The sequence below is a fragment of the Macaca mulatta genome, chromosome 17, assembly GCF_049350105.2.
Source record: "Macaca mulatta isolate MMU2019108-1 chromosome 17, T2T-MMU8v2.0, whole genome shotgun sequence".
Lineage (NCBI taxonomy): Eukaryota > Metazoa > Chordata > Mammalia > Primates > Cercopithecidae > Macaca > Macaca mulatta.
The window spans coordinates 104,854,625-104,877,578 of record NC_133422.1 but is presented as its reverse complement, the minus strand read 5'-3'; the positions used below and the strand labels follow the sequence as shown (position 1 = coordinate 104,877,578).

The 22,954-nt window shown below is 44.3% G+C and overlaps 1 protein-coding gene across 2 annotated transcripts in view; it reads right to left on the bottom strand.

Annotated features, from left to right (window-relative positions):
• The window catches only part of COL4A2 (collagen type IV alpha 2 chain), a 201,558-nt gene that overhangs the window by 68,532 nt on the left and 110,072 nt on the right, over window positions 1-22,954 (bottom strand). For both annotated transcript variants that reach the window (XM_015121443.3, XM_015121444.3), the window contains exons 5-14: window positions 14,075-14,209; window positions 13,946-13,990; window positions 10,352-10,468; window positions 8,983-9,054; window positions 8,495-8,530; window positions 8,324-8,386; window positions 6,259-6,294; window positions 4,176-4,217; window positions 2,233-2,331; window positions 538-573 (exon numbers count right to left, since the gene is read on the bottom strand). In XM_015121443.3, the coding sequence (XP_014976929.3) occupies window positions 538-573; window positions 2,233-2,331; window positions 4,176-4,217; window positions 6,259-6,294; window positions 8,324-8,386; window positions 8,495-8,530; window positions 8,983-9,054; window positions 10,352-10,468; window positions 13,946-13,990; window positions 14,075-14,209 (681 nt within the window). The remainder of the gene's footprint in view (window positions 1-537; window positions 574-2,232; window positions 2,332-4,175; window positions 4,218-6,258; window positions 6,295-8,323; window positions 8,387-8,494; window positions 8,531-8,982; window positions 9,055-10,351; window positions 10,469-13,945; window positions 13,991-14,074; window positions 14,210-22,954) is intronic.

Here is a 22,954-nt window from a genome sequence, read left to right as displayed (position 1 = left end):
CCCAGGGGTGGCCCCTCCAGCCGGCAGGGCCCACGTGTCATCCTCTGCTCCCGGGTTCTGTGTCCTCAGCCCCGATGGTGTCCAGACCGCCTGGCGATGCTCAACTCAGGCGCAGTGCAGGGCACGGTCCTAGGAGACCCGCCAGCCTTCCTGGGCTGTCACCCATCCAGGACTGCGTGTGTCACGTCACGTGGTAAGTGACCGTGAAGCTCTGAGGACAGGCAGTGACAGAGGGGACAGAGGGCAGAACCTGGTGGCGCCTGAATGGAAGCCACGCCCCTCTGCCATCTTCACACTCCCTTCCCAAACCTCAGAAGATGATTAGCCAGTGTTTACGTTACCAAGAGGAAGACATTCTAGAACTGACTTCTGGAAACAGAGTGTAAAAATGCATGCTAATACTGTCCTGCTATGGACAAGGGGATGAGAGACTGACGGTGTGTGGGCCCCGAGCGCACGGCGCACCCCGTCATGCCCGGCAGAGCGCCGAGCACCCAGGAGCCACAGGGGAAGGAGCAGGTGCATTACTCGACTTACTCTTATTCCTGGTTCCCCCTCACTGCCTTTTTCACCCTGTGAAGAATATGAAAAATAAGAAATGCTTATTAATTTAAGGATGGTAACGGGTAAAAATCAATCAAGGTTCATTACATGGGCTGAAAGTACTGAATCAATCCTCAAACAATCATTATCAATTGACTGCAACACACGACTCTTAAATTTTGCAGCTTCAAAGTTCAAGGGAAAAGATGTGCTATTTCTTCTAGATTTTCACAAGACAAATTAATTCATGTATTCCTCTTGGTACAGGTGAAAGTCTGTCTTTCCTTCTCTGTGTTTTCCTTTATCCCCCACACAGCTCCAGGCAGATGTTTACATCCCTATCGTGGGAGAACATGCCCAAGGAAAAGCCTTAATGAAAATACTCTTTGGAAGAAAACGTTACTAGGACGTCCTCTGAGGAGAAGATACACATGGAACATATTGAAGCAAAAGCGGCTGTTGAAAACCATGTCAGTATCATAGATCAAAAACACGATCTACGTTTTTCCCACTTCTCTGTGTCTAAAATGGTGAAAGAAACAGCAACTGGCGGGTCCTCTGTCCCCGTCATTCCTGGAAGGTACCTTCGATTCCTGCACCTCACAACTGTCCCTGCAGGTTGGCCATGCTCAGCCCTGGATCCCACCGTGGCCTGGGTTGTAGACAGGGTGGGAAGCCTGACTCAGAAGATTGAGCACCTCCACACACATCAACCCTGCTCTGGGCTCCCATCCAGAAGCTGGACAGAGGCCCTCCCTGCTGCCTCCCAGGACACTTTTGTCAACAGTCACTCATAATTTGGGCCACAGCCACCTAGGTTGATTTCCCCCGTAAGGCAGTGGTCCTGCCTGCCAAATCCGCCCCAGGACCCAGGACCCAGGACCCAGGACCCACGACCCACGACCCAGGAACCAAGACCCATCCTGACAGATGCTCAAGAGTTGGGAATCAGATTCTATTTGGAAAGATAAGATCTCCACATTTGGGGTTTCTATTTTAGTTCCCAGGTATTCTGTGTGCCCCACATGGTACTGAGTGTTTCACAGTCGCCTGCAACCTCCTCATCAGCTCCAGGTCAGTGTCACCATTCCCATTTGACAAGGAGAACAGGAAGCCCTAGAAAGGCTGCAGGACCTCCCTGAGCGAGTGGGTGGCACAGAAGCCTTCAAACCCAGGCAGAGTGGACGGCAATTCCTATTTCAGACTAAGAGCATGATTTCAATTAAGCAAAATGTGAATTGAACGATTCAGAAACTGTCAAAAACTGACTTTGATCCTCCAAAAGGTGCTTCATGTCAGCAAGGAAGTAGGTTTTATTTTGCTGAACACATTTTGCTAGATAGTTCTGTGATTCTGGCTTTGAATGACGGTATGACCATTAGCCTCCATCTACACTGAACGTAAGGATAGACGTGAGGTTTTTATTTTTTGATGAATTCTCATGTTGCTTCAGATTCATCACAATTGTCTGAGACGATGGACTGACGACGCAATTGCACTGTGGATCTAGTAACTGTCCGCAAGCGTTGAAAACATTCTGGGAGGACTTGGTTATGTTTTCATGCGTAATTTTCCAAGTTGGTGGTGAGGCTTTTTCTATTCGGAATGTGACTGAATACAAGTGAAGAAATTTACTTTTATTCTCCTTTTTTTAGTTCAACTAGGAAAACAGTCAATTTTGCTCTTTACCTTGTACTGATCTGGGTGGAAGGTGACTCCCGTGGGCGCGACGATGGGGTGGAGGGTGTCCGATGGAATCCCATTGGGTCCCGGCTGCCCTACGTCACCCTGCAAATTATTTAGCAAAAGCAGTTGTCTTTAAATAGAAAGGAAACCACAAAACTCGAATACAAACACAATACGGCCAAAATACCGCAGTTTTAACCCTTTTTGCATATTACTTACCATATGTATACCTCTTTATAGTATAATAATCACAAAATAGAGTAATCCTGGTGTAAGCCTTTTGTATCCTCCTCTCATTAGCAATCATTTAGAATTTATGCATAAAGGCCATGTAGGTTGTTCACAATTCTGAACTGCATTTGTTTCTGTGGGGTTATTGCCTTACAATGAATTTCTACATATGGGAATTATTAGGTATGAAGACTTAATGTCTTCATGGTTTTTGACAGGTATTACTCTACTGGTTGCCAAGATGGGCACCAAGATAAAAGAAATGCTGAAGAAACGAAAGACTACTTCCCCAGCTAAAGATGTTGTTATATAATAAAAAGCAATCTTGAATAAAGATAATATCCCAAGATTGCTTTAATTTGCATTTTCATCATTAGCAGAAAACGCTTTTTGATGTGGTGTGCAGATGGTGAAACCAATCTATCTAAAACATTACTGGACAACTATCCTTGCATAATATTCTGGCTTTACCTCCCAGAAACGGACACAAAAAGAACATTATTGTCTTTTCCTTTGTTTCCACATTAAACTATATCATACAAGTCTGAGCCCGGATATCACATAACATGGACAGCAGTAAAGGGGATGATGGATCAGCTGCAGAAAGTGATACTCCACAGTGCACGCCGAGTGTCCACTAATAGAGTATCTTAAAATACCCAAACTGTTTGTTCTCCGCCCTTGTACCTGTTGGGCCCCTGATGTTCTTTGCTAATTATTTGCATAAGCCCTTTGTAGACTGTAGACTCAAACTTAATCTCCATTACATTCAACAGGACTATTCTCTTCTCCCACCAATGATTTCTTCCCAGATTTCTGGTTTTTATTTTATTTTATTATGTTGTACTATTTCATCGTATGGGGCTATACATTTTTATGTGTTTGGATCTTCAATGTTTTTCTTTTTTTCCCAGAAGCCCTCTGCTTGCTAATTGCTCTTTTCTGACTTCTTCTATGGCATTAATGTAAAGAAGGAAGAGTTTCCTCTTCAAACATGAGCAGGACTTGATTCAACTTTCTGTGCTGTTCCATCAAAAAGCAGAATGGAAAACAAAATAGAAATGTTCCAGGCATGAAGTCAAGGGACAGGTCTGTTTTACAGTGGGTACATGGCTTTTGTGGTGAATGCAATGGGACTGTGTTGGTGAGGTTTTGCTTGCGGGGTGTGGGCGCTGCATCAAGCCTGTCGTGCATGTGATCTCATATGTTCCTCTCAAAGGTCATGAGGTCTTTGAATCTTAGCACTGTTCGAAGATTCACTGTTCTAAGGAGAAAAGCCACATGGTCCTTATGGCTGCCTTTGTGGCCTACCAGGGCTGGTCCCTGAGATCCCCTGGTCCCTGTGATGGCTCCATGTCAGTCTCTGGTTCTAGTTTCAGTCCCTCAATCACCTCTGGGTTCCACACATGAGAAGATGCCCTCAGTGGCATGTCCTCACCTCCACCTGCTGAAGATGAGCTGAGTTTATGTCTCTGTGTCAGAGTCTCGGCTAGCCTAGATGGTCCATGTTTACCATCTCGTTGATGCAGAATTAATCACTGGCATGTGGGTGACAACTTAGCACTTTGCAATGATTATTTCCCTACGCAAATGGTCTGTCTGCAGACCAACTCAAGGTAAAAATCTTACAGCATAGAACTTAGTAATTAAAATGATTTATTTCCTGGCTGAGAAATGCTGCATGCCTCTGCTGGAACTGACCAGGCTTCTTTTACCTTTTCACCCTTAACTCCGTAGAAACCAAGTCCTCTGTTGCCCTGAAAAGATAAATAATTTCTGTAAGTTTTAAAAAGCTAATAATCAGAGAGAAATAAAATTATTTTTCTTAGAAAAAGATACCCAAGACCTATGTATCGGCAACTTTACTGAGCAACTGTATTTTCATAATATTCTTGCTTTGCGTTGTAGAAACTAACTGACAGTTTGTCCTATCGGTTGACCGAGGCCTCAGAGTGAATGAGTGGGAGCTGAGATTGGACTCCAGGTGGTGCTGGCCCTCAATTGTGAGTATATGGTCTCTGCAGACTGTAGTCTGAGAGCATATCCCTGGGTTCTGGCCCCTGTAGATAGAGGAAGCAGCCCCGTTTCACTCCCTGGACTCTGCATTTGAAGACCATGATTTGTCTTTTCTTCTGGCTTAGTCTTCTCTCATTTTGGCAAAATAATCCTCATTTCATATAAACTCTACCCATCTTTTTAATAATCTTTGGAAATTTAAAATCAATCAGAATATAATGATTTTAGGTGATTCTCCGGGCTTTCTCCAGCCTTTCTGTCTCCCTTTTTGCTTAAGAAGCAAAGCTAGGCCCAGTGTCACAGTAAGGATTTAATCATTTCATGAACGCAGTAGCCATGTGTGGGAGGACTGACAACGCTGACCTCTAAGATTCGTGCATAGAAAAAGCAAGACGACAAATTTGTGCACATCATAGGCACAGTCCTCTTCTACTCCCAACAGCTTTGCTTGTTTCCCAGGGTTGCTGTGTTCCCACAGTGACAACAGGGTCACACAGGTCCTATCTGAGCTCTCTCTCTCTGCAGTCTACCGTCCGCCCCCTCCAATGTCCAGATATTTTCTGAAAACACAAACAAAGCCTTCAATGAATTTTTGCCTTTTGCTTCTTCCCCACCTGGCGGGGAGCTGAAATCAAAGCCCAGAAACACAGCCAGGCTAGATTAGAATGCAATTTGTGTGAGTCCCCCACGGTCCCTCTCTGCCTCCTGAGCTGGTCGTCAAAGTCACCAGGAAGTGACTTGGTCAGGGGTGAGGAGGGCTGTTTATGTTTGCTGCAGCAAGGGGAGATCTGAGGCTCACGCCTGGGCTCAGGGCTTGGCTGTTGCCTCCTCAGCCCGGCCGCCCGGTCCTATTTCTGCTGCTCTTGGCCTGCAGCCCATCTTATCCTGCTCCAGGCTGCCAGGCGGTGGGGCGTCCAGCAGCCTGCGCAAGCTCCCCATCCGACAGGAAGCCGTGTCACAGGGGACAGGAGCCTGGGGGCATGGGCGGTGGCAGCTGTGGTCACCAGGGGTCACAGCAATGGGCAGGCATGGCAATGTGTGGCCTTGGCGCGTCCTCCATCGGGACACAGGGCAAGGGAAAGGTTCCTAGATGCTTCCCGTTGGCAGCCCAGCATTTCTGAATTACGTCGCATTTTGATCAAATACTTCCCTTGTCAACTGCATTCGTTTGTCTTGGACATTTATCCAGCTTTCCCAGATAATAAGGAACCCTAGTTCTGTCCTCCGAGTTTCTAACAAACCACCTACTTTGCTGTGTTCCAACCAATTTAATAACCTTTCTGGGATGAAAACAGTACATAGCTTTGGGCTCTAGCCTAACTTGACTATCACTGAATATATCCCTAGAGGCTGACATTAGACTCCTGTAGAACCTAATTCTAGCCGGGTAAGAAGAATGACATTGGCCTCCCTACAACAGATAGAGTTACGTTTTATCCATTCTCGTAAATCAATGCACTTGAATAAATGTGAGCTGTCCCTAAATTGTTCTAATCTTCATTTTCAATCAAATATTCATCCGTTTGGTTTTCATATACCAACAGGCGTGTGGGAATTAATTTGCAAACAACAAATCATTCCACCTATTCACTTTTTTAATGTCCAGAGGCACCATGGATCTATCCTTGGAGTTTAACATTAAGTCTTAAAAACCTACAAAACCGTTTTCATCATAATATAAACAATAAATACTTGTTAACCAAGAAGTTTTATGGTAAAAAACAGACCCACAAACACCTAAGTACCCACTTCCCTCATCCTCAACCCCCAAAACCAACTTACTTGCTGTCCTTTTGGTCCAGGGGGTCCGGGTGGTCCCTGTACAAATACAAAGAAATGTGTAAAGTGTTTTCTTTACCCCAGGACCCAGATAACATCCGCTGGAAAGCTCTGGGAAAGCCATTTACTGTACATTTAGGACATTGTGTAGGATGCATGGAGGTTTCTGATGCATTTGGCTTGGCAGGGATGACATACTGGGGGAGAGGGACTCGGGTCAGCTCCAGTTCTCAGAATCTGCCGGCTGTCTACAGACAGCTGTTTCTGCTTTGCTTTTGTGTGTTTAGGCTTTTGACTTCACCCATGTCCTCTCTGTGTTTGTTCTGATCCCTTTGCAAGGTCCCAGGCCCTGTGACTGCAGAGACAGTTTCCCCAAGTTCCTCTGGGAGTCCCCACGAGACTCCATGCGGCACTTCTTCCTGGTAGCTTGGCCAGTGTTCATGGACAGAACGAATCTACAGGCTGGCACTGCAGGGTGGAAAGTCCATCTGCAATGTCACGGTGTGTCCTTCTGCAGCGCATTCGGTGTCAGCACCGTGTTTAGGAGTAAAGCATTTCAGACCAGAAGAGTGTTTAAGTACAAATAAGTGGATACAAAGGAGCGGACAAGGAGGGGGTTGTGGATGATTGCCTGGCTCATGTGAAGAACCAAAAGCTGTCAGAGCAGCTAAGGACCTAGCAAGTACAATCTGTTGTGCCCGACTTCTCTGAGCTGTGCATTTAAAGTATGAAACCCAGGCATTGGCCGGGCGCGGTGGCTCAAGCCTGTAATCCCAGCACTTTGGGAGGCCGAGGCGGGTGGATCACGAGGTCAGGAGATCGAGACCATCCTGGCTAACATGGTGAAACCCCGTCTCTACTAAAAATACAAAAAACTAGCCGGGCGCGGTGGCGGGCGCCTGTAGTCCCAGCTACTTGGAGGCTGAGGCAGGAGAATGGCGTGAACCCGGGAGGCGGAGCTTGCAGTGAGCCGAGATCGCACCACTGCACTCCAGCCTGGGTGACACAGCGCGAGACTCCGTCTCAAAAAAAAAAAAAAAAAAAAGAAACCCAGGCATGTGGCATGTGTGCTGTGACTCAGCCGACAACTGAAGGGAGTGAAACAGCGAGGGCGCCTCGTACGATCCTGATTTCGGTCACCCTGACCAGGTCTTTCACAGACACGGCCACTTGCAAAAATGACTTTCACAGCACCAGGGAAATCTGCTTTGTAGAGACAAAATCTATTATTATTATTGTTATTCATTATAATCTGAAGAAAATAATAAGTACCCCCACCCCCAACTGTTAGTTTGACTGAGTCTCCCCAAATATATATGACTTCATTTTTTTCCTCAGTATCTGTCAAGGAATTAGTGGTAGTGTCCCTTGATAGCTTGTCTTGGTCTTGAGCGATGGCTTCCTGTGAGGAGGTCTCGCTTACCTGCAGCCCAGATCTCTCCTTGTATAAGTTAAGGCCTGTTTATCCGATTACTAACACATGTGGGGAATGAGAGTCAGGAGCTCTCGCAGTGGCCAGTTCACCTTCCAGGTCACTGTGCAGTGGTGGGAGTGGCCAGAGAGCTGCACAAGCCTTAGCAAGTGCCTTTTTCTGCTCTTTCCTACTTGCAATGAGCCCTCTAGGGCCATTTTGTTAAACAATGGCCAATATCTCACCTGCTGGAATGAGCCCAGGTGTGATGCGCCTGCTAGCACGGGCGTGGCCCAGGCCAACCCCATTTCCTCCTTATGAACCTGTGGGACTTTGGTTTGCCTTGCCCAGGGATGATGGGCTCTTTGTCACTGGGTAGGTATGGGGTGGGGATGGAAGGGCACCCTGCCAGGACCAAGTCAAAATTTGACATAACTGGCACTGAGCTGGTGACCATAATTTTAAGTTCTTATTCTTCAACCTTAACAGCAGCAGAATGTGTGCAAGGAATGGTCCGTTTTAATGTTCTCTGCTACACCTGTAAGCATCATAATTATTCTTAAAGCTCTCATCTGGATTCAACCCCTAAAGAAGTGGCATCTGGAAGGGATGACCTGATGATGGTCCCAGAGTCGGCACCTGTGTCCCAGTACTTACTGGTCTCCCTGGAGCTCCAACTGGACCCATCTGCCCCACAGGCCCAGGGCGGCCGGGAGGTCCCTATGGATAGGTAGCGAGAGAATGTTTTTAAGAGAGGTAAACTGGTACTTGGAGTTCTGAAGCTCTTAAACTTTTGCTTCGAATTTCGTCTAATAAAAATAAACTTACCTGGAAACCGACCAATCCAGGCTCCCCAGGTTCGCCCTAACGGAGAAGAAATAATTTTAAGAGTGATAGCTTTTAACCATCTTCAGATTTAGTTACCTTCTATTGCAGTTGGAAATAAGCATATCAAACAGATCAGCCCTATCAGGACTTAGTAATGTTAACTTACTAATATTAATTTTTACTAATATTGTGATTTAGTCAGAATATATTTTAGTAATATTAATATTTACTAAGTACAAATACTAACTTGGCTTGGAGTATTGTGAATATGGGAAAGAGATAAACACACAATTAAAAATAAGATTGAAAACATCCTGATCAGAAACAAGATGACTTTTACATTCAATGTGACTTGGGTTATGCTGCCATTCTCGGCATGCCTTCAGTACATTCATTCTTACATGCAAAGTTCACTTGGCAATTAACTTTGCTAGTTGAGAATTTATACTGGGTCCCTTCATTACCCCTCCCATCTCTTGCAAACGTACCCGGTATCTGTCGCGTTCCTCTCTAGGCAGTGCATAAGGCTCACCTTTCTGCCCTTTTGGTCCTTGGGGCCCCTAATTAGCAGTATATTGTAAAAAGAAAAAACAAAAAAAAAAGTCCATTAACATTCGGTGCATCTATGATAATTTGGATGATGGAACATTGACTTTTGTAGGCAAGGTCTAATTGTTCTTATGGTTCATGGGGGTTATTCTGAACACCAGCCCCATATTCAGCAACAGGGGAGACACCTTTAATTTCCTATTGACCCAATCGTATCTTTCCTAGAGTTAGAACAGAAATACTTCGGGATTTAAATTATTTTCAAAACCCAAATGAATCTCTGTCAACCAACCCTCTAGTATGCCAATGTTATTTTTATTCTGATAATACTACTATGTGCTTTCTTTGGCATGAGTGTACTAAACGTATTAACTCAAGCACCCATTTGCGGGATAGATACTGGGTCATTCTTTAAAATTGGAATTGTGTCAAATATAAACGGTAGGTATATACATATGTGCATGTGTAAATATCTTTCAACACCTACTATAAGAACCACTTAAAGTAATAGATATGTTTCTTGATAATGAAATCGATGATATATAGAGTAGAAGTTGATGTAGTTTATTGAAAAATTGAACCACATAAAACAGAAACAGCTGAGGAAAGGGGAACTGGCAGGTGGAGCTGGAACTGAGCAGGAGGAGAAATCTACTCGCTTCAGGTGAAAACGTGATGAAGGTGATTAATGACTGTTCCTCCCCCCCCCACTTTAGTTTTTTTTTTTTTTAAATAAAAAGTCTCACCAAACAAAATTTTAGTAAAACCCTGAATTTGCAAGATTTTCTTGGAAATAAGGTAGCAACATACTACTGAAGACATTATTTCAGGACGTTTTACCAAGACCTTAAAAAAATAAATGAGGCTACAAAACAGATGACTATATAAAAGTTCCTCCATTAAAAAACAAACTCCTGCCTTGTATCTGCTGGAGAATAACTGCACTCCCACATCACAAAGTATTTCAGAATCTGATAAGGATGGTGATGGACAGAATTCTGTCAAGGTTTCAGCTTTTTAATTTTCATTTTACGACTCCACTATTCATCATGAGAATTTGGGAGAAAATGAAGTGACGCTTAGGAGACTGGGAGAGTGAACAACATCAACCACAACGATTTTCTATCTAACATTTAAAGGATATGAAAAACGAAGTTATTTGAATCCAGAAACATCATGTCTTGGGCGTCAACAAGCAGTTATGCTTCCGTTCTGGCCATAATGAGCGGGAGCCCCCCCAGGTTATAAAGGTACGGCTTAGCAGGGGTCTGCCTGTCCCTGGAGCACAGGCACTGTGGGGATACTCACGGGAGGCCCGGTGAACCCCTCAGAGCCGGGGGGCCCCTGTGGACCTGAGTCTCCCTGGGTTCCGTTGCAGCCATCATAGCCGGGCCTTCCCCTGGGCCCACCTTGCCCCGGGTGTCCCTGGGAAAGACAGCAGTGAGATAATCAGCCAACCAGCAGGTTTCTAGTTGCCACGTAACTGTGTGATAAAACAGTCTTAAATATTCTCATAAGCCACGTTCCCGGCATGAATCCAAGGAAAAGACACCTCAAAAGTGAACAAATGAATGAATGAAAGATTAAATCAGTGAAGGCATAAGGTATAGTTCTAAGCAGGGAAAGGATTTCGAAGCAAAGTTCTGCTTTACGTGGGCTTGGGTAAGAAGTACACTGTTGGGGTTTCTTCTGTCTTACTAGTTGAGTGACTGTCTATTAGCAGGGACAAGTAAAATTACATTTCAGAAATTCTAGAAGAGATTTTAGAAGCAGCTACTTCCTTCTCAGGGGTAACAGGAAGGTCCTTATCCCTGTAGAAAACAAGTAAAGGTACATTTTAAAAATTCTGGGAGAGATTTCAGAAGCAGCTACCTCCTTCTCAGGGATAACAGGGAGGTCCTTATCAGTTGTGCCCAGCTGAATTTTAGATAGTGAGTTTCACAGATCCACATCCTAAACAGAGAAGACACACCCACAACATGATTTTATCAGTGGCCTTGGCATATTTAAAAGAACTGATTGGCTCTTGTTTGCTTTCTTGGGAAACATGACCTTTTAGATTTTAAACACGAATATGAAGCATGTCAGGTTTTCTGAAATGTCTGGGGGTGGGGAAGGCAACACAGCCAAGTGTCTGCAGTGACTACAGGGACTCAGGCTAAATTTGTGGGCATTTTCACTGCCTTAAGCTAGTTCCAGGAGATTACAGGGGCTGGGTTAATAATCTATAATTTATGCACTACCTGGCCACAGCCTGTTTTGCTGTTTTTTTAAACAATAGGTATTTAGCTACATGCTTTGTTATTGTGTAGTTACTGTTAAACTTTTAGTTTTCTTGATAATAAACCAAACATACATTCCAGAGTGATTTTTGAGATCATTGGGATGTCTTTTATATTTACTTTGAGGAATCTGGAAAATGTCAAGATAAAGAAACAAACTTGGCTGGGTGCAGTGGCTCGTACCTGTAATCCCAGCACTTTGGGAGGCCAAGGCAGGCAGATCACTTGAGGCCAGGAGTTCGAGACCAACCTGGCCAACATGGTGAAACCCTGTCTCTACAAAAAATACAAAAATTAGCCAGGCATGGTGGCGAGTGCCTGTAATCCCAGCTACTCGGGAGGCTGAACCATGAGAATTGCTTGAGCACAGGTGGTAGAGGTTGCAGTGAGCTGAGATCACACCACTGCACTGCAGCCTGGGCGACAGAACAAGACCCTGTCTCAAAACAAAACAAAACACAACACAACAAACAAACCTCCAAAACCCCACGCACGCAACCAATCCTACATACAGTGCCGTAACCTCAATGATACTAAGAAATACAATAAAAAAGTGGAACTTTTATTTGCACATCTCTTTGCTTCCGAGGTCCACAGCCATTGGTTGAACTGGTACCATCAGATGAGAGATCTGACGGGCTTCAGTAAAACGCTCTGGTGAGCCAGAGGAATCCCCATTTGTGGGCAGCTTCTCCATCTGTTTGCAGAGCTGGCACGCTAGTGGCCCTTGAAATAAAGACATAAGGGGCCCTTGCACTTCAGCTCGAGAAAACAGCTCTCCACATGTTCTGCTCCAGATTTTTAGTATCCTGTGATGCTTTTGCTTAAAATGAACTGTAACATTTAAATTCTTCTCTATTATTTGTCTGCTGTTGGTCTTTCTTACTTGCTTAGAGCTGATCTAAGTGATTTGAAATGGCATGTCAATCTAATCTTAGTTTGAAATTGTGCTTCAAAGAAAAATTTCAGTTCCATTGAGTTAAATGTTTGTCTCTGCTGAACATCTAATTAGATACTCTGCGATATGAGACCACGCTAAGATTTTACTGCATATCACTTCTTACATATAACTTCTAATCAGCTAAAATGATCCAGGTCCCTCAAACTCTACATTCATTAACTGATTACTTATGGCAGGTGACATTTGTTAACTTAATTCGTAGGATCAGAGTTCTGCAGTTAAGGGAGACTGGATCCTTTGAGCAGCAGGTTCTGTCGAAAATGGTCCTCACCTGCTAACCACAATCATTCCTCCAAATTATGATTAGTTCTTCCCTAGTTTGTGAGACATTTGCCTCTGATATTAAATGAGTATAAAGTGGAAACATGAAGGAAACCTGGTACAGATGAGTTGCAATTGCTTTCCATAATGTCACTCCATTATAACTCAGATTTCAGCTGGAGACAAAACTGAAAGACGCTCTAAGGAGTTCAAAAGAGTAGTTTAAAAATGTGTGATTTAGATTCAGACCATTAACATGAAAATACTTTCCTAATTTGTTTAATCTTTGGAAGGTGCAGATTCTTCATGTCTGTCCATTTCTCAAGATTCTGACTGATGTGAACGTTATTCCCTTATTTGTTCAGGGCTGTGTGAACCCAGGTGTCTGTCTGAGCCCACCATTCAGGTGACCCCGAGATCACTGGCTTGCAGCTCTTGTCTGGCAAATGCGACTTCCTCTATTTTGCCCTGTCTCCTTCTGCTCTGCAGATGGCTCCTTGACAGTGGGACTAAAGATCTGATGCAAACGCATGAGTTCTCTGGGACTGCCCCCCACTCACTCATTCCCTCCTTCTCTTTTGCAAGGCATGGCCCTACTCGTGCAGCCTGGGAACGGAGTCTCTCTCCCTGTGCGTGTGCGTGTGTGGGGATACAGAACCTGCCTCTGCAGGACATGGGCACACACATCTGTGTATATGTGTGAGGTTTGTGGAGCAGATGTCTCAGAACCACAGCAGTAGCCGGATGGGAGGCGGGTCAGAATGTGCGATAAACACATTGATCCCTGAGGTCAGGTCTGGCCAGGAAGCCAGCCCTGGGAAATCTGCTTGTGGGTCCCTGTGAAGAAGGCTGTGAGTCAGGCTGTTTTGTTTATTTTTTTATGCCACAAGAAGTAAAGTAAACTAGGTTATAAAAACACATTTTATTGCATTTTGAGATTTTTCTCATGAACAAACCATGCCTTTTCTTTTTCTTGTTTTACGTGAGGTTGCTGTAAAGAACTTGAGAAGCTGCACGAATGCTCGGCAGGGCTTCATTCTGCCCATGCTCTTGGCTGAACGACTTTATATGCAGGTTGCTCTATAGTTCAAACGAGATCGCAAGACTGGCTCTTTAGGGCATATATCTGGATAGCACTCTAGCTTTTTATTCCCAAACAATGCGCAGTTTAGTAAAGTGGTCTCAATTCTGAAGCCAAGTCTATAAGGACTTTTACAAAGCAAACAATTTGTTCACTGTCTGACTGAATTCTGTGGGGAGAATATGCACGTATAGCCCCCACACATTTTATGTTATAAACAAAAAAGGAGGTCTCATTAAAAATGTTGCTTTAAGTCACAAATGTATTGCCTAGAATGCACGCAACGATTTACAATTCCAATCTTCCATAAAACTTACAGGAATTCCATCGGCACCAGGGAATCCAGAAACGCCTCTTGCTCCCTATGGAGAAAGCAAATGAAATTAACCACGGCTGAGATACCCGCCACCCTCATGAGGCCAGGGGAATACAACAGCGGTGCGTACCACGTCACCCTTGGGTCCTGTTATTCCGGGGGCTCCCCTTTCACCCTTGTCTCCTTTGCGTCCCTGCAGTCCTGGGAATCCTTGTAATCCTGGTGGCCCGTTGTACCCCTGGGGGCCCACTGGCCCAGGCTGACCCTGTGGGAACAACATAGGTTCAATTTCCTCAATTAATCACAATAAATACTCATGATCAGTTATGGTTACTTTCAAAACTACTTTTTTTGTTTGTTTGTTTTTAAAGAGTTATAATCTACAGGGAACATTATACGTAAACCACCATCTACTGCCATGATAGCTAACAAAAGAAGTCATAGAGTTTAAGAAGAGAAAATACGGAATGTGAGAAAAAAATTATCCTAAATTTCTAAAGTCATGTCTTTGTGAAATGATAATACTGGGTTGGGATGAAATAATTAACTTATTTGGGTTTTTTTTTTAAAAAGGCCTTTTCAGTATAAAAAATTTTCCAAATGAATTTCTACAATTTTATCTCTATTTTTCTCAATATAATGCATATAGTAGGTGTGGAAATGCATATTGCATTCAGATATCAAAATGACCCTCAGATGTTTAAGTGGTTAATCTCTCCTTTTGTTCACACAGAGGGAAAAAAAAAGAGCTTCTGAAACATACAAAAATGTTTGTCCAAACTAAATAGGATGGCTATTATTAAAAAAAAAAAATTGTAAGTATTTGTGAGGATGTGGAGAAATCAGAACCTGTGTGTGCTGCTGGTGGGAATGTGAAATGGTGTAGCGCTTTGGAAAACACTCTGGCAGCTCCTTAACACATTAAAAAAGAGAATCACTACAGGATCCCACGATTCCACTTCTGGGTATGGAGAAAGCAGGGGCTAGCACTGGTACGCTCTGTGCACGGCAGCTTGATTCCCAACCGCCAAAACGTGGAAACCACTCAAGTGTCCAACAATGGACAGACGCCCACACAATGGACCAGCACTCAGCCTTTAAAGAGGAAGGACGTAGTCACCTAGGCTGTGACGCGGAAGAACCTTGAGGACTCTGTACTGAGTGAAATGAGCCAGTCACGAAAGGACAAATCCTGTATAGAGTCCCCTTAGATGCAGTCCCTAGAACAGTCAAACCCACGGAGACAGACAGTAGCATGAGGGCTGCCGGCCGGGCCGAGAGGGGCAGGGGGAGTCAGTGTTTGATGAGGACAGAGCTTCGGTTTGGGAAGATGAGAAAGTTCTGGAGATGGACTGGTGGTGAAGGCCGCACAACAACATGAAAGAACTTAATGCCACTGAATCAGACACGTCAATATGACCCAAAGGGTAACTACGATGTTATTATTTTATTAGTACCCTGGAACTTAATACAATAAAATATCAACCCATCACCTAGGTGTTAAGCCCAGCCTGCATTTGCTGTTTGTCCTGATGCTCTCCCTCCCCTCCACCCACCCACAGGCCCCGGGGTGTGGCGTTCCCCTCCCCTGTCCATGGGTTCACATTGTTCAGCTGCCACTCATAAGCGAGGACGTATGCATATTTTTATGCATAAATTTTTATGCATAAATTTTAACAAAAATTTTAAAATGTTACATTAAAAAGATTAAAAATAAATTTACCACAATAAAAATGTTTTAAAAATGAGAAAAGAGGGGAGGGAGAGTTCTGTCTCTCCTATGGATGGAACTAACTATTGTATTATAGTTCTGTTTTAACATTTTACAGGCTAGCACAAACTTAAAAAAATGTACGTCCTGATTTCCTCTTGAGACGAATGAGTCTGCTATTAATTCATCACATGGCACCTTTACCTGCCAAGGCCCATTTGCTATGAAATGTCAAATTCCTGTCTCACCCTGAGATTGAGGGGGACTTGAGCCATTTTTCTAGGCTTTTCTTCTGTTGCCTCCAGGTAACTTTTCCTGTGTAAACTGTTCAGCTGAGAAGTGTCTGTCTTTACAGAATGTTCATAATGCCATTCTCAGCAATCCACACAGTTGAAGTGAAATGGGAACTTAAAAACGCATCCCAGGGTACAATGTTAATGTCATCGAGGCGGGAGCATGGAGGGGTGTGGAGAGATCTCATCTCCAAATTCATCACCGTTCCTCAATGGCAATTCCTTGAGATGTTAGACTCCAGGCATCAGGGGAAGGAGTTAAGACGATTTTTTGGGGTGGAAGCTATTCACGCAGATTAAGGCTGTGGATGGAAGATGATGTATCCTGAATCTTGGGACCCCTGTCCCCTCAAACCAAGGGGAGCTGGGAAATCTCCCACAGGGCAACCTGATCTGGACCGAAGTCAGAGTTTTAGAGACGGTGGGTTCTCCTCTACCCTCCATGTGTCCCAGAGGGGTCCCGTCAATGACACATCAGTAGTCACCTCAGGTAGCCTGGTCTCAGGCCTCCTAAGTCATAGTGAAGCCTGGGCACTTTAGTGTCTTTGGAGAACATTCTACAGTGGAAGCTATTGCCACTATCTTTCTACCTAGATGAGGAGACTCACGGAAGATGAGTGGCCCTGGCCCTGGGCGCACGATATCCCAGGCTCGTCCCATCTCCAATGCTTAGTGGTTTCCTACTCGACATTTGTTGTAAGTTTGGGAACAAAGCATGTTTTGATTCCAACTTTTGTGGGTCCTTCCCAGTGGTGCTCATTTTTGTTTAGTTTGTGGCTATGCTAGACTATACCCTTCTTAAGATTACATACTATGCCACGAAGCTCTACATTCCCTCACTATGTCGAGGCTTGCGGTTTGTTAGTGTCTACCGGCTGTCTTCTGGGGGATAAAATGTTTCTTATCGGGACTGTTAACTTTTATTGCCCATAAATTCATATCTTTCCAGTGGGATTATTATTTTTTAGCCAACCAAACAAGCAGCAGTGACCAGTGGGATTATTTCATACAGCCAACTCAAAGGGAACATCTGCTACTAACCAAAATGGAAATATGCACGTCTTATTGATAAAAACCACATTCTTATCTGCATTCGTTAACCCTTCCTCAATTCCCTTTGATGGGGGAAAGTGGCTAACCACATCACGTACTCATTTTCCTTTCATTGTCAGTAAACTCCTTTCTCATCTTTATTTCTTGGTTGGGGAGTTTGACTTTGGAATGAAAAACTCTAGTCTTCCCTTTTCTGGAGCACGCTGTAACCTTTCCTTTTTACTGAAGTGAAATTCACTTAACATAAAGCTAACCATTTTAAAGGATACAACTCAGTGGCTTTTAATACATTCACCATGTTGTGCAGCCACCACCTCTATCTAGTTCCAAAACATTTTCCTCACCCCAAAAGGAAGTCCCAAACCCATTATCAATCACTCCCCATTCCCCTTCCTCCCAGCCCCTGGCAACCACCACTCTGCTTTCTGTCTCTACGGATTTACCGATAAACAGAATCAATCATACGATGTGTGACCTTTTGTGTCTGGCTTCTTTCAGTGATCATGTTTTTGGGATTCATTACCTCATTCACTGATGGCTGAATAATATTCCACTGTACGGACAGACCACAATGGGTTCATTCATTTGTTCCTGGACATCTGTGGCGTTTCTATCTTTTGGCTACTGTGGATAGCACTGCTGTGAATATGTGTGTATGAGGGACTACTTGAGTCTCTGTTCTGAATTCTTTTGGGTGTGTTCCTAGGAGTAGAATTGCTAAATAATGCTGCTATAAATATGTGTGCACAAGTATCGCTAAATTTCTTTTTCCACACTGACTGCACCCTTTTACATTCCCACCAGCAATGCGCAAAGGTTCCAATTCCTCTGTATCCTCACCAGTACTTGTGATTTTCCATTTTTTGGGCTATAGCCATTCTAGTGATTGTCAAGATGGCATCACTTCTAAACAGTCCATCCTGAGCTTCTGAGGAGATGGGACATTTCACAGAATTCCATCCAGCTTTCCCCACTGAGAGAGGGCCGGGAAGAGCCTGGACAGAATGTGAGTTAGACCTCAGTCCTCCCAGATGGAGCCCTCACCGCTGTGCACATTGCAAAGCCTGCATTGCTGGGATTAAATGGACATTCACAGCATGGCCCGAGGAGGCCACTCTTGGTCATCAGGATGGAGCTTTTCCCCAGGATTTCCTGCCCACTAAGGAAGTGTGGTGCATCTATAAAGAGCAGCTGGGAGGACCAGGTACATGCCAAGGGTTTTCCTTTGTGCTAATCACCGTCCTTATCAACTTCCATCCTCGGTCAGAAAGTCCCGACGGGAAAAGTTATTTTCATCTCTTTCTTTCCTTTTGCGATAAGTGACATTAAAAATAAAAATTACTCCCAGAAAGTGAGGAGAGTCTAGTTTAAACATCTTTGCATAAATCTCAAAAGCTTCAAAATTTCTAAAGCTCCTAATACCCCTCCAACATCCTTGAGAACAATATTTCCACAAAGTACTTCTCAGAAGCCAGCAGACGCTGTGGACCAGAGCGATAATGTCATGTCCCCTGTCCCCCGCCTGATCCCACCACCAGACCACGTAAAGGTACCATTTCCCAGGAAACAGGATAATGAACAGTATCGTTTAACTGTTTGTGTCTTTTGAGATGATGTGTTGTTACAGGTTTTAAACATGGTTTCTCTCATTTTATCCCCACGGCAACTGCTCCCGTGGAGAGGAGAGAGGACAGGGGCTCAGACGGGACCAGTGTCAGGGCTGGCCGGGGTGCACTCAGCTCTGGGGAGCTGGCTGACTCCACCAGGCCCCTGCTGCTCCAAGGGAGGTCTGTGTCAGTGTCACCTGGGGGCTTGCCATAAATGCAGAGTCTCAGGCCTGGCCCCAGAACTCCCGAATCCACGTTTGAACTGATCCCCAGGAGACTCCTTGGTATATAAAAGTTTGAGAACCACCGCACGAGACCACCATAACCCCCATCCTGGCATTCTTGAGGGAAGAGATAGGTGATTTCCAATAAGAAAAACCTCTTAAGCGTGGAGTTGGAGCTCAGTAGAAAGGTCTGGCTTACTGGGTCATGCAGAGGAACACACAGTATTTATGTGGGTTAAATATTATTTCTAATTAAATCAGTCTTGGCCTTGTACTTCAGTGATATCTACAAGACAGAATCCATTCTGATTACTGTGAGGACAGCGGGGGTTGCACATTGCTTTTCCCTGTCTGAAGTCATGGCTGGAGCGCACATGGGACATCCGGGTTGGTTTTGGAAGCTGCAGTCTGAAAAGGCGGAGACAACAAATCCAGACTTGAACCCACATTACTCAAATACCACGACTGTGGAGAGAATGCGCTCAGGGTCCTGACACTCCAGCATTCATGAATTGGGGAATTTCACTTCTGAGAAAAGAGGCAAAAGATGTTCAGATACGGGCACATGCAGTGTAGCTCTACAGCTTCAGACTTCAACAAAGGTGGACAGATGGATGATTCATCAGGGCCCCACATCACACAACCCTGTGGTTTCCATTCATTGGTCATTAACCTTAAAATATGCCTTGGGTAAGGGAGTAGAAAGAGTTTCATTTATCTGAGAAGGATAAAAACAATGTTGCCTAGGATAAAACTTGCTTCACTACACATCAGGATTTTTAATCTACAGTACAGTATTTTACTGGTAGAATAAGAATGAGCTTTTCATGACTTACCAGCCGAAATCTGAATAGTAGGAAATCCCTTCTCCTTCCTAAGCGGACTCTTCCTGTCTCACCTTTTATGGGCACTGGCGCCCAGCAGACGCCCATATCCTCTCCATTCCCCAGGGCGGACCCTCCCTCCCTTCCGCAGTGTGTTCCAGACCTTCAAGGCCTGTCCAAGGCTGCAATTCCTGGTGATCCTCCGGGGATTCCAACCTAAGTCCTAGTTAATTTCTGTGAGCTCTTTGCCACACATTTGAAATATGTAAAATGTACCAAAAGGCAGAAAGGACTACTTTTTAGGCTCTAGAAAAATAATTCCACTAGCCACAATTTAGAAATATTCATTGTTCTTAAGGATGGTGAGTTAGCATTTCTGAGCAATTTTTAGACTACCCTGGCAAGAAGAAATTAGTAGCATGTTCCAAGGTAACAATAATGTAAAGGCTAGTATTTGTACAGTATATTACACAGACAGCTATCAGCAGCCTATTCCATGCAACACAGAGCTGAGGTTAAATTGGACACCTTCTGTCTCTACCTTCTTATTTACTATATAAAACATTTGTCCCACCCCTGGGTACTATTTATTAAGAATTTCAGTTATATGAGGTAGAATGATATGGACCCTTAGAATTTCTGCCCTCCAAAATTATTTGATGCAGACTATAGCACTAGTGTCAATACAAGGTAAATAACATCCACAGGTAAAGAAACACACCTTCACCTTCACCTTTATGTCACTTGATATGCAGACACTTAACTCAAAATGGACCTAAATGTAAGAGCTAAAGCTATATCGCTTCTAGAAGAAAACACAGGGGAAAATCTTTGTGAGTTTGGATTAGGCAAAGGTTTCTTAGATAAGACACAAAGATTACAACCTATAAAAGAAAAAGTTGGCTAGGTTAAAAAGGTTTGATTGTCAAAAGATACTGTTAAAAATAAAAAGGCAGGGGACAGACTGGGAAATGTATTTGCAAAATACATATCTGATAAACAACTTCTTCCGGAACATATAAAGAACTCTCAAAACTCAATACTAAAGAAATGAACAACCCAACTGCAAAATCTGGCAAAAGATTTGAGCAGACACTTCACCAAAGAAGTTGTACACATGAAAAGATGCTAAACTTCAGTGGTCATTAGGGAAAAGCAAATTGAATCCACAGAGAGCTGTAACTGTGATGGACTAAAATGGTGAATATACACAGAAAAAGGTGGCCACGCCAAGAGCTGGGAAGGATGGCACCTTGAATTCCACTGGCTGCCGGCAGGAACGCAAAAGGGTGCAACCTCTTCGGAAGACAGTTTGGCAGTTTCTTCTAAAGTTCACAGAACCCAGCAATCCCACTCCTAGGTATATACCTAAGAGAAATGAAGGCCTATGTCCACACCAAGACCCGTATGAGAGTGTTCATCCTGGTTTTATTAAATGAGCTTACTCCTGGGATTGCTATTTGGCAATAAAAAAGAACCAAGTGCCCGATGTGCACAGCAGTAAAGCTGAATCTCAAAGGCATTCTGCGATGTGAAGGAAGCCAGACACGAAATGCTACTTACCGTCTGATGCTATTTTTATGACATTCTAGAAAAGGCGAAACTAAAGACAGAAAACAGACGAGTGGCTGGCAGGGCTGGAGGTGGAGGGGAGGGACTCACTGAGAGGGTACAAGGAAAGTTTCTGGGGTAACGGACCTGCTCTATGGCATGATTCTCTATGGCTGTATACATTTGTCAATATTCAATGACTTGTATGTCAATTATGCCTCAGTAACCTTGACCGAAAAACAAACAAACAAAAGAGGAGCTGAGGAAAGGCAAAGATGAAGAAGACAAAGCGTGACATCACAGGCACGCTGCCCGGTGGCCGAGATTATGTCCCTTCCAGGTATCCCTGCAAGGGAGCTTACGCGACACAGAACGGTTAGAAAAGGAAGGAGAGTGTACACCTTTAAAGTGACATTTGGAAAAAACCGTCTGGCCGAATGCTTTTTAAAAATGTCTGCCAGGGGCCGGGCGGGGTGGCTCACGCCTGTAATCCCAGCACTTTGGGAGGCTGAGGTGGGCGGATCACTGGCCAACATGGTGAAACCTTGTCTCTACTAAAAATACAAAAATGAGCCAGGCGTGGCGGCGGGCGCCTGTAGTCCCAGCTATTTGGAAGGTTGAGGCAGGAGAATGGTGTGAACCCGGGAGGCGGACGTTGCAGTGAGCCGAGATCACGCCACTGCACTCCAGCCTAGTGACAGAGCGAGACTCTGTCAAAAAAAAAAAAAAAAAAAAGTCTGCCAGGGAAATAATCTGAAGGAATCAAGACCTAGCTTTCCTTGTACGGAATGTGGTCTGTCTGACGGTGATCCTGACAGAAATTTCGAGAAACTGTCTGGGGCACAGCCCACGGGGCAGGAGAACTGAAAGTGGGTCAGGACCGAATTAGATTCAGGAGTGAAGGCGAAGTCAGGGAAGCCACTGGTTTCTGTCATACTTTATCTCCATAGACAAATCTTCAGATCTCAGAAGATACCACCTATAATTCTAAGATGCTATTATATAGTTTTCTCTGAAATGATTTGACTGGGGTAGGTGTACATTTTAAAGCAGAGAAAAAGTGGATGATCTCTTCTTCCCCACCCATAGTATCAGTGTCTGAAAACCCCTGCTCCTTATTCTAAAAATAGGCAGCACATGGGCACTTGTGCTCAATGGCTTTTAGCCCAAACTTTTTATAGTCTGGATATGATTTTGCCTGGCATGTGTTGGAAAAGTTGATTTTCTGGGAAAGCCTTTTATTATCTCTGTGCTTTTAGCAATAAAGACATTTCATTTGCCTAAATGTGAATCATTGCGTAATAGACTGACGTGATTTCCTAAGCCTGCTTGTCCTCTAAGAAGTCTTGGAGTCTGACTGTGGATGAGTTCAGGGCCCTGAGAGCCCAGACTGCACCTGAGGAAGGGGCCAGGAGGAAGCCGATTCTGGAGTCACAGGCTCCATGTGCAGAGAGCTTTGGCTGTCAGGCCTCGAATGGGCATGAAACGCTCTTTATAATTTAGCACCGCTGACATGGCGTGTTTCAATGCCCAGAGCATCACCCTCACGCAGCCTGGAAGAAGTAACGGATGCTGTGGTGGTGGCCTCCACTTACATGGTTAGAGAGTGACAGTTAGCATAGGGGACAACTACTGAGCTACCAGGATTACACGATGACTGGCAATTACAAGAGTTAATTGTCTATACTGATGACCTCACTCGCGGGTTACTAATTTTCATGTGCCAACTGCACGTGCCAATATTTTC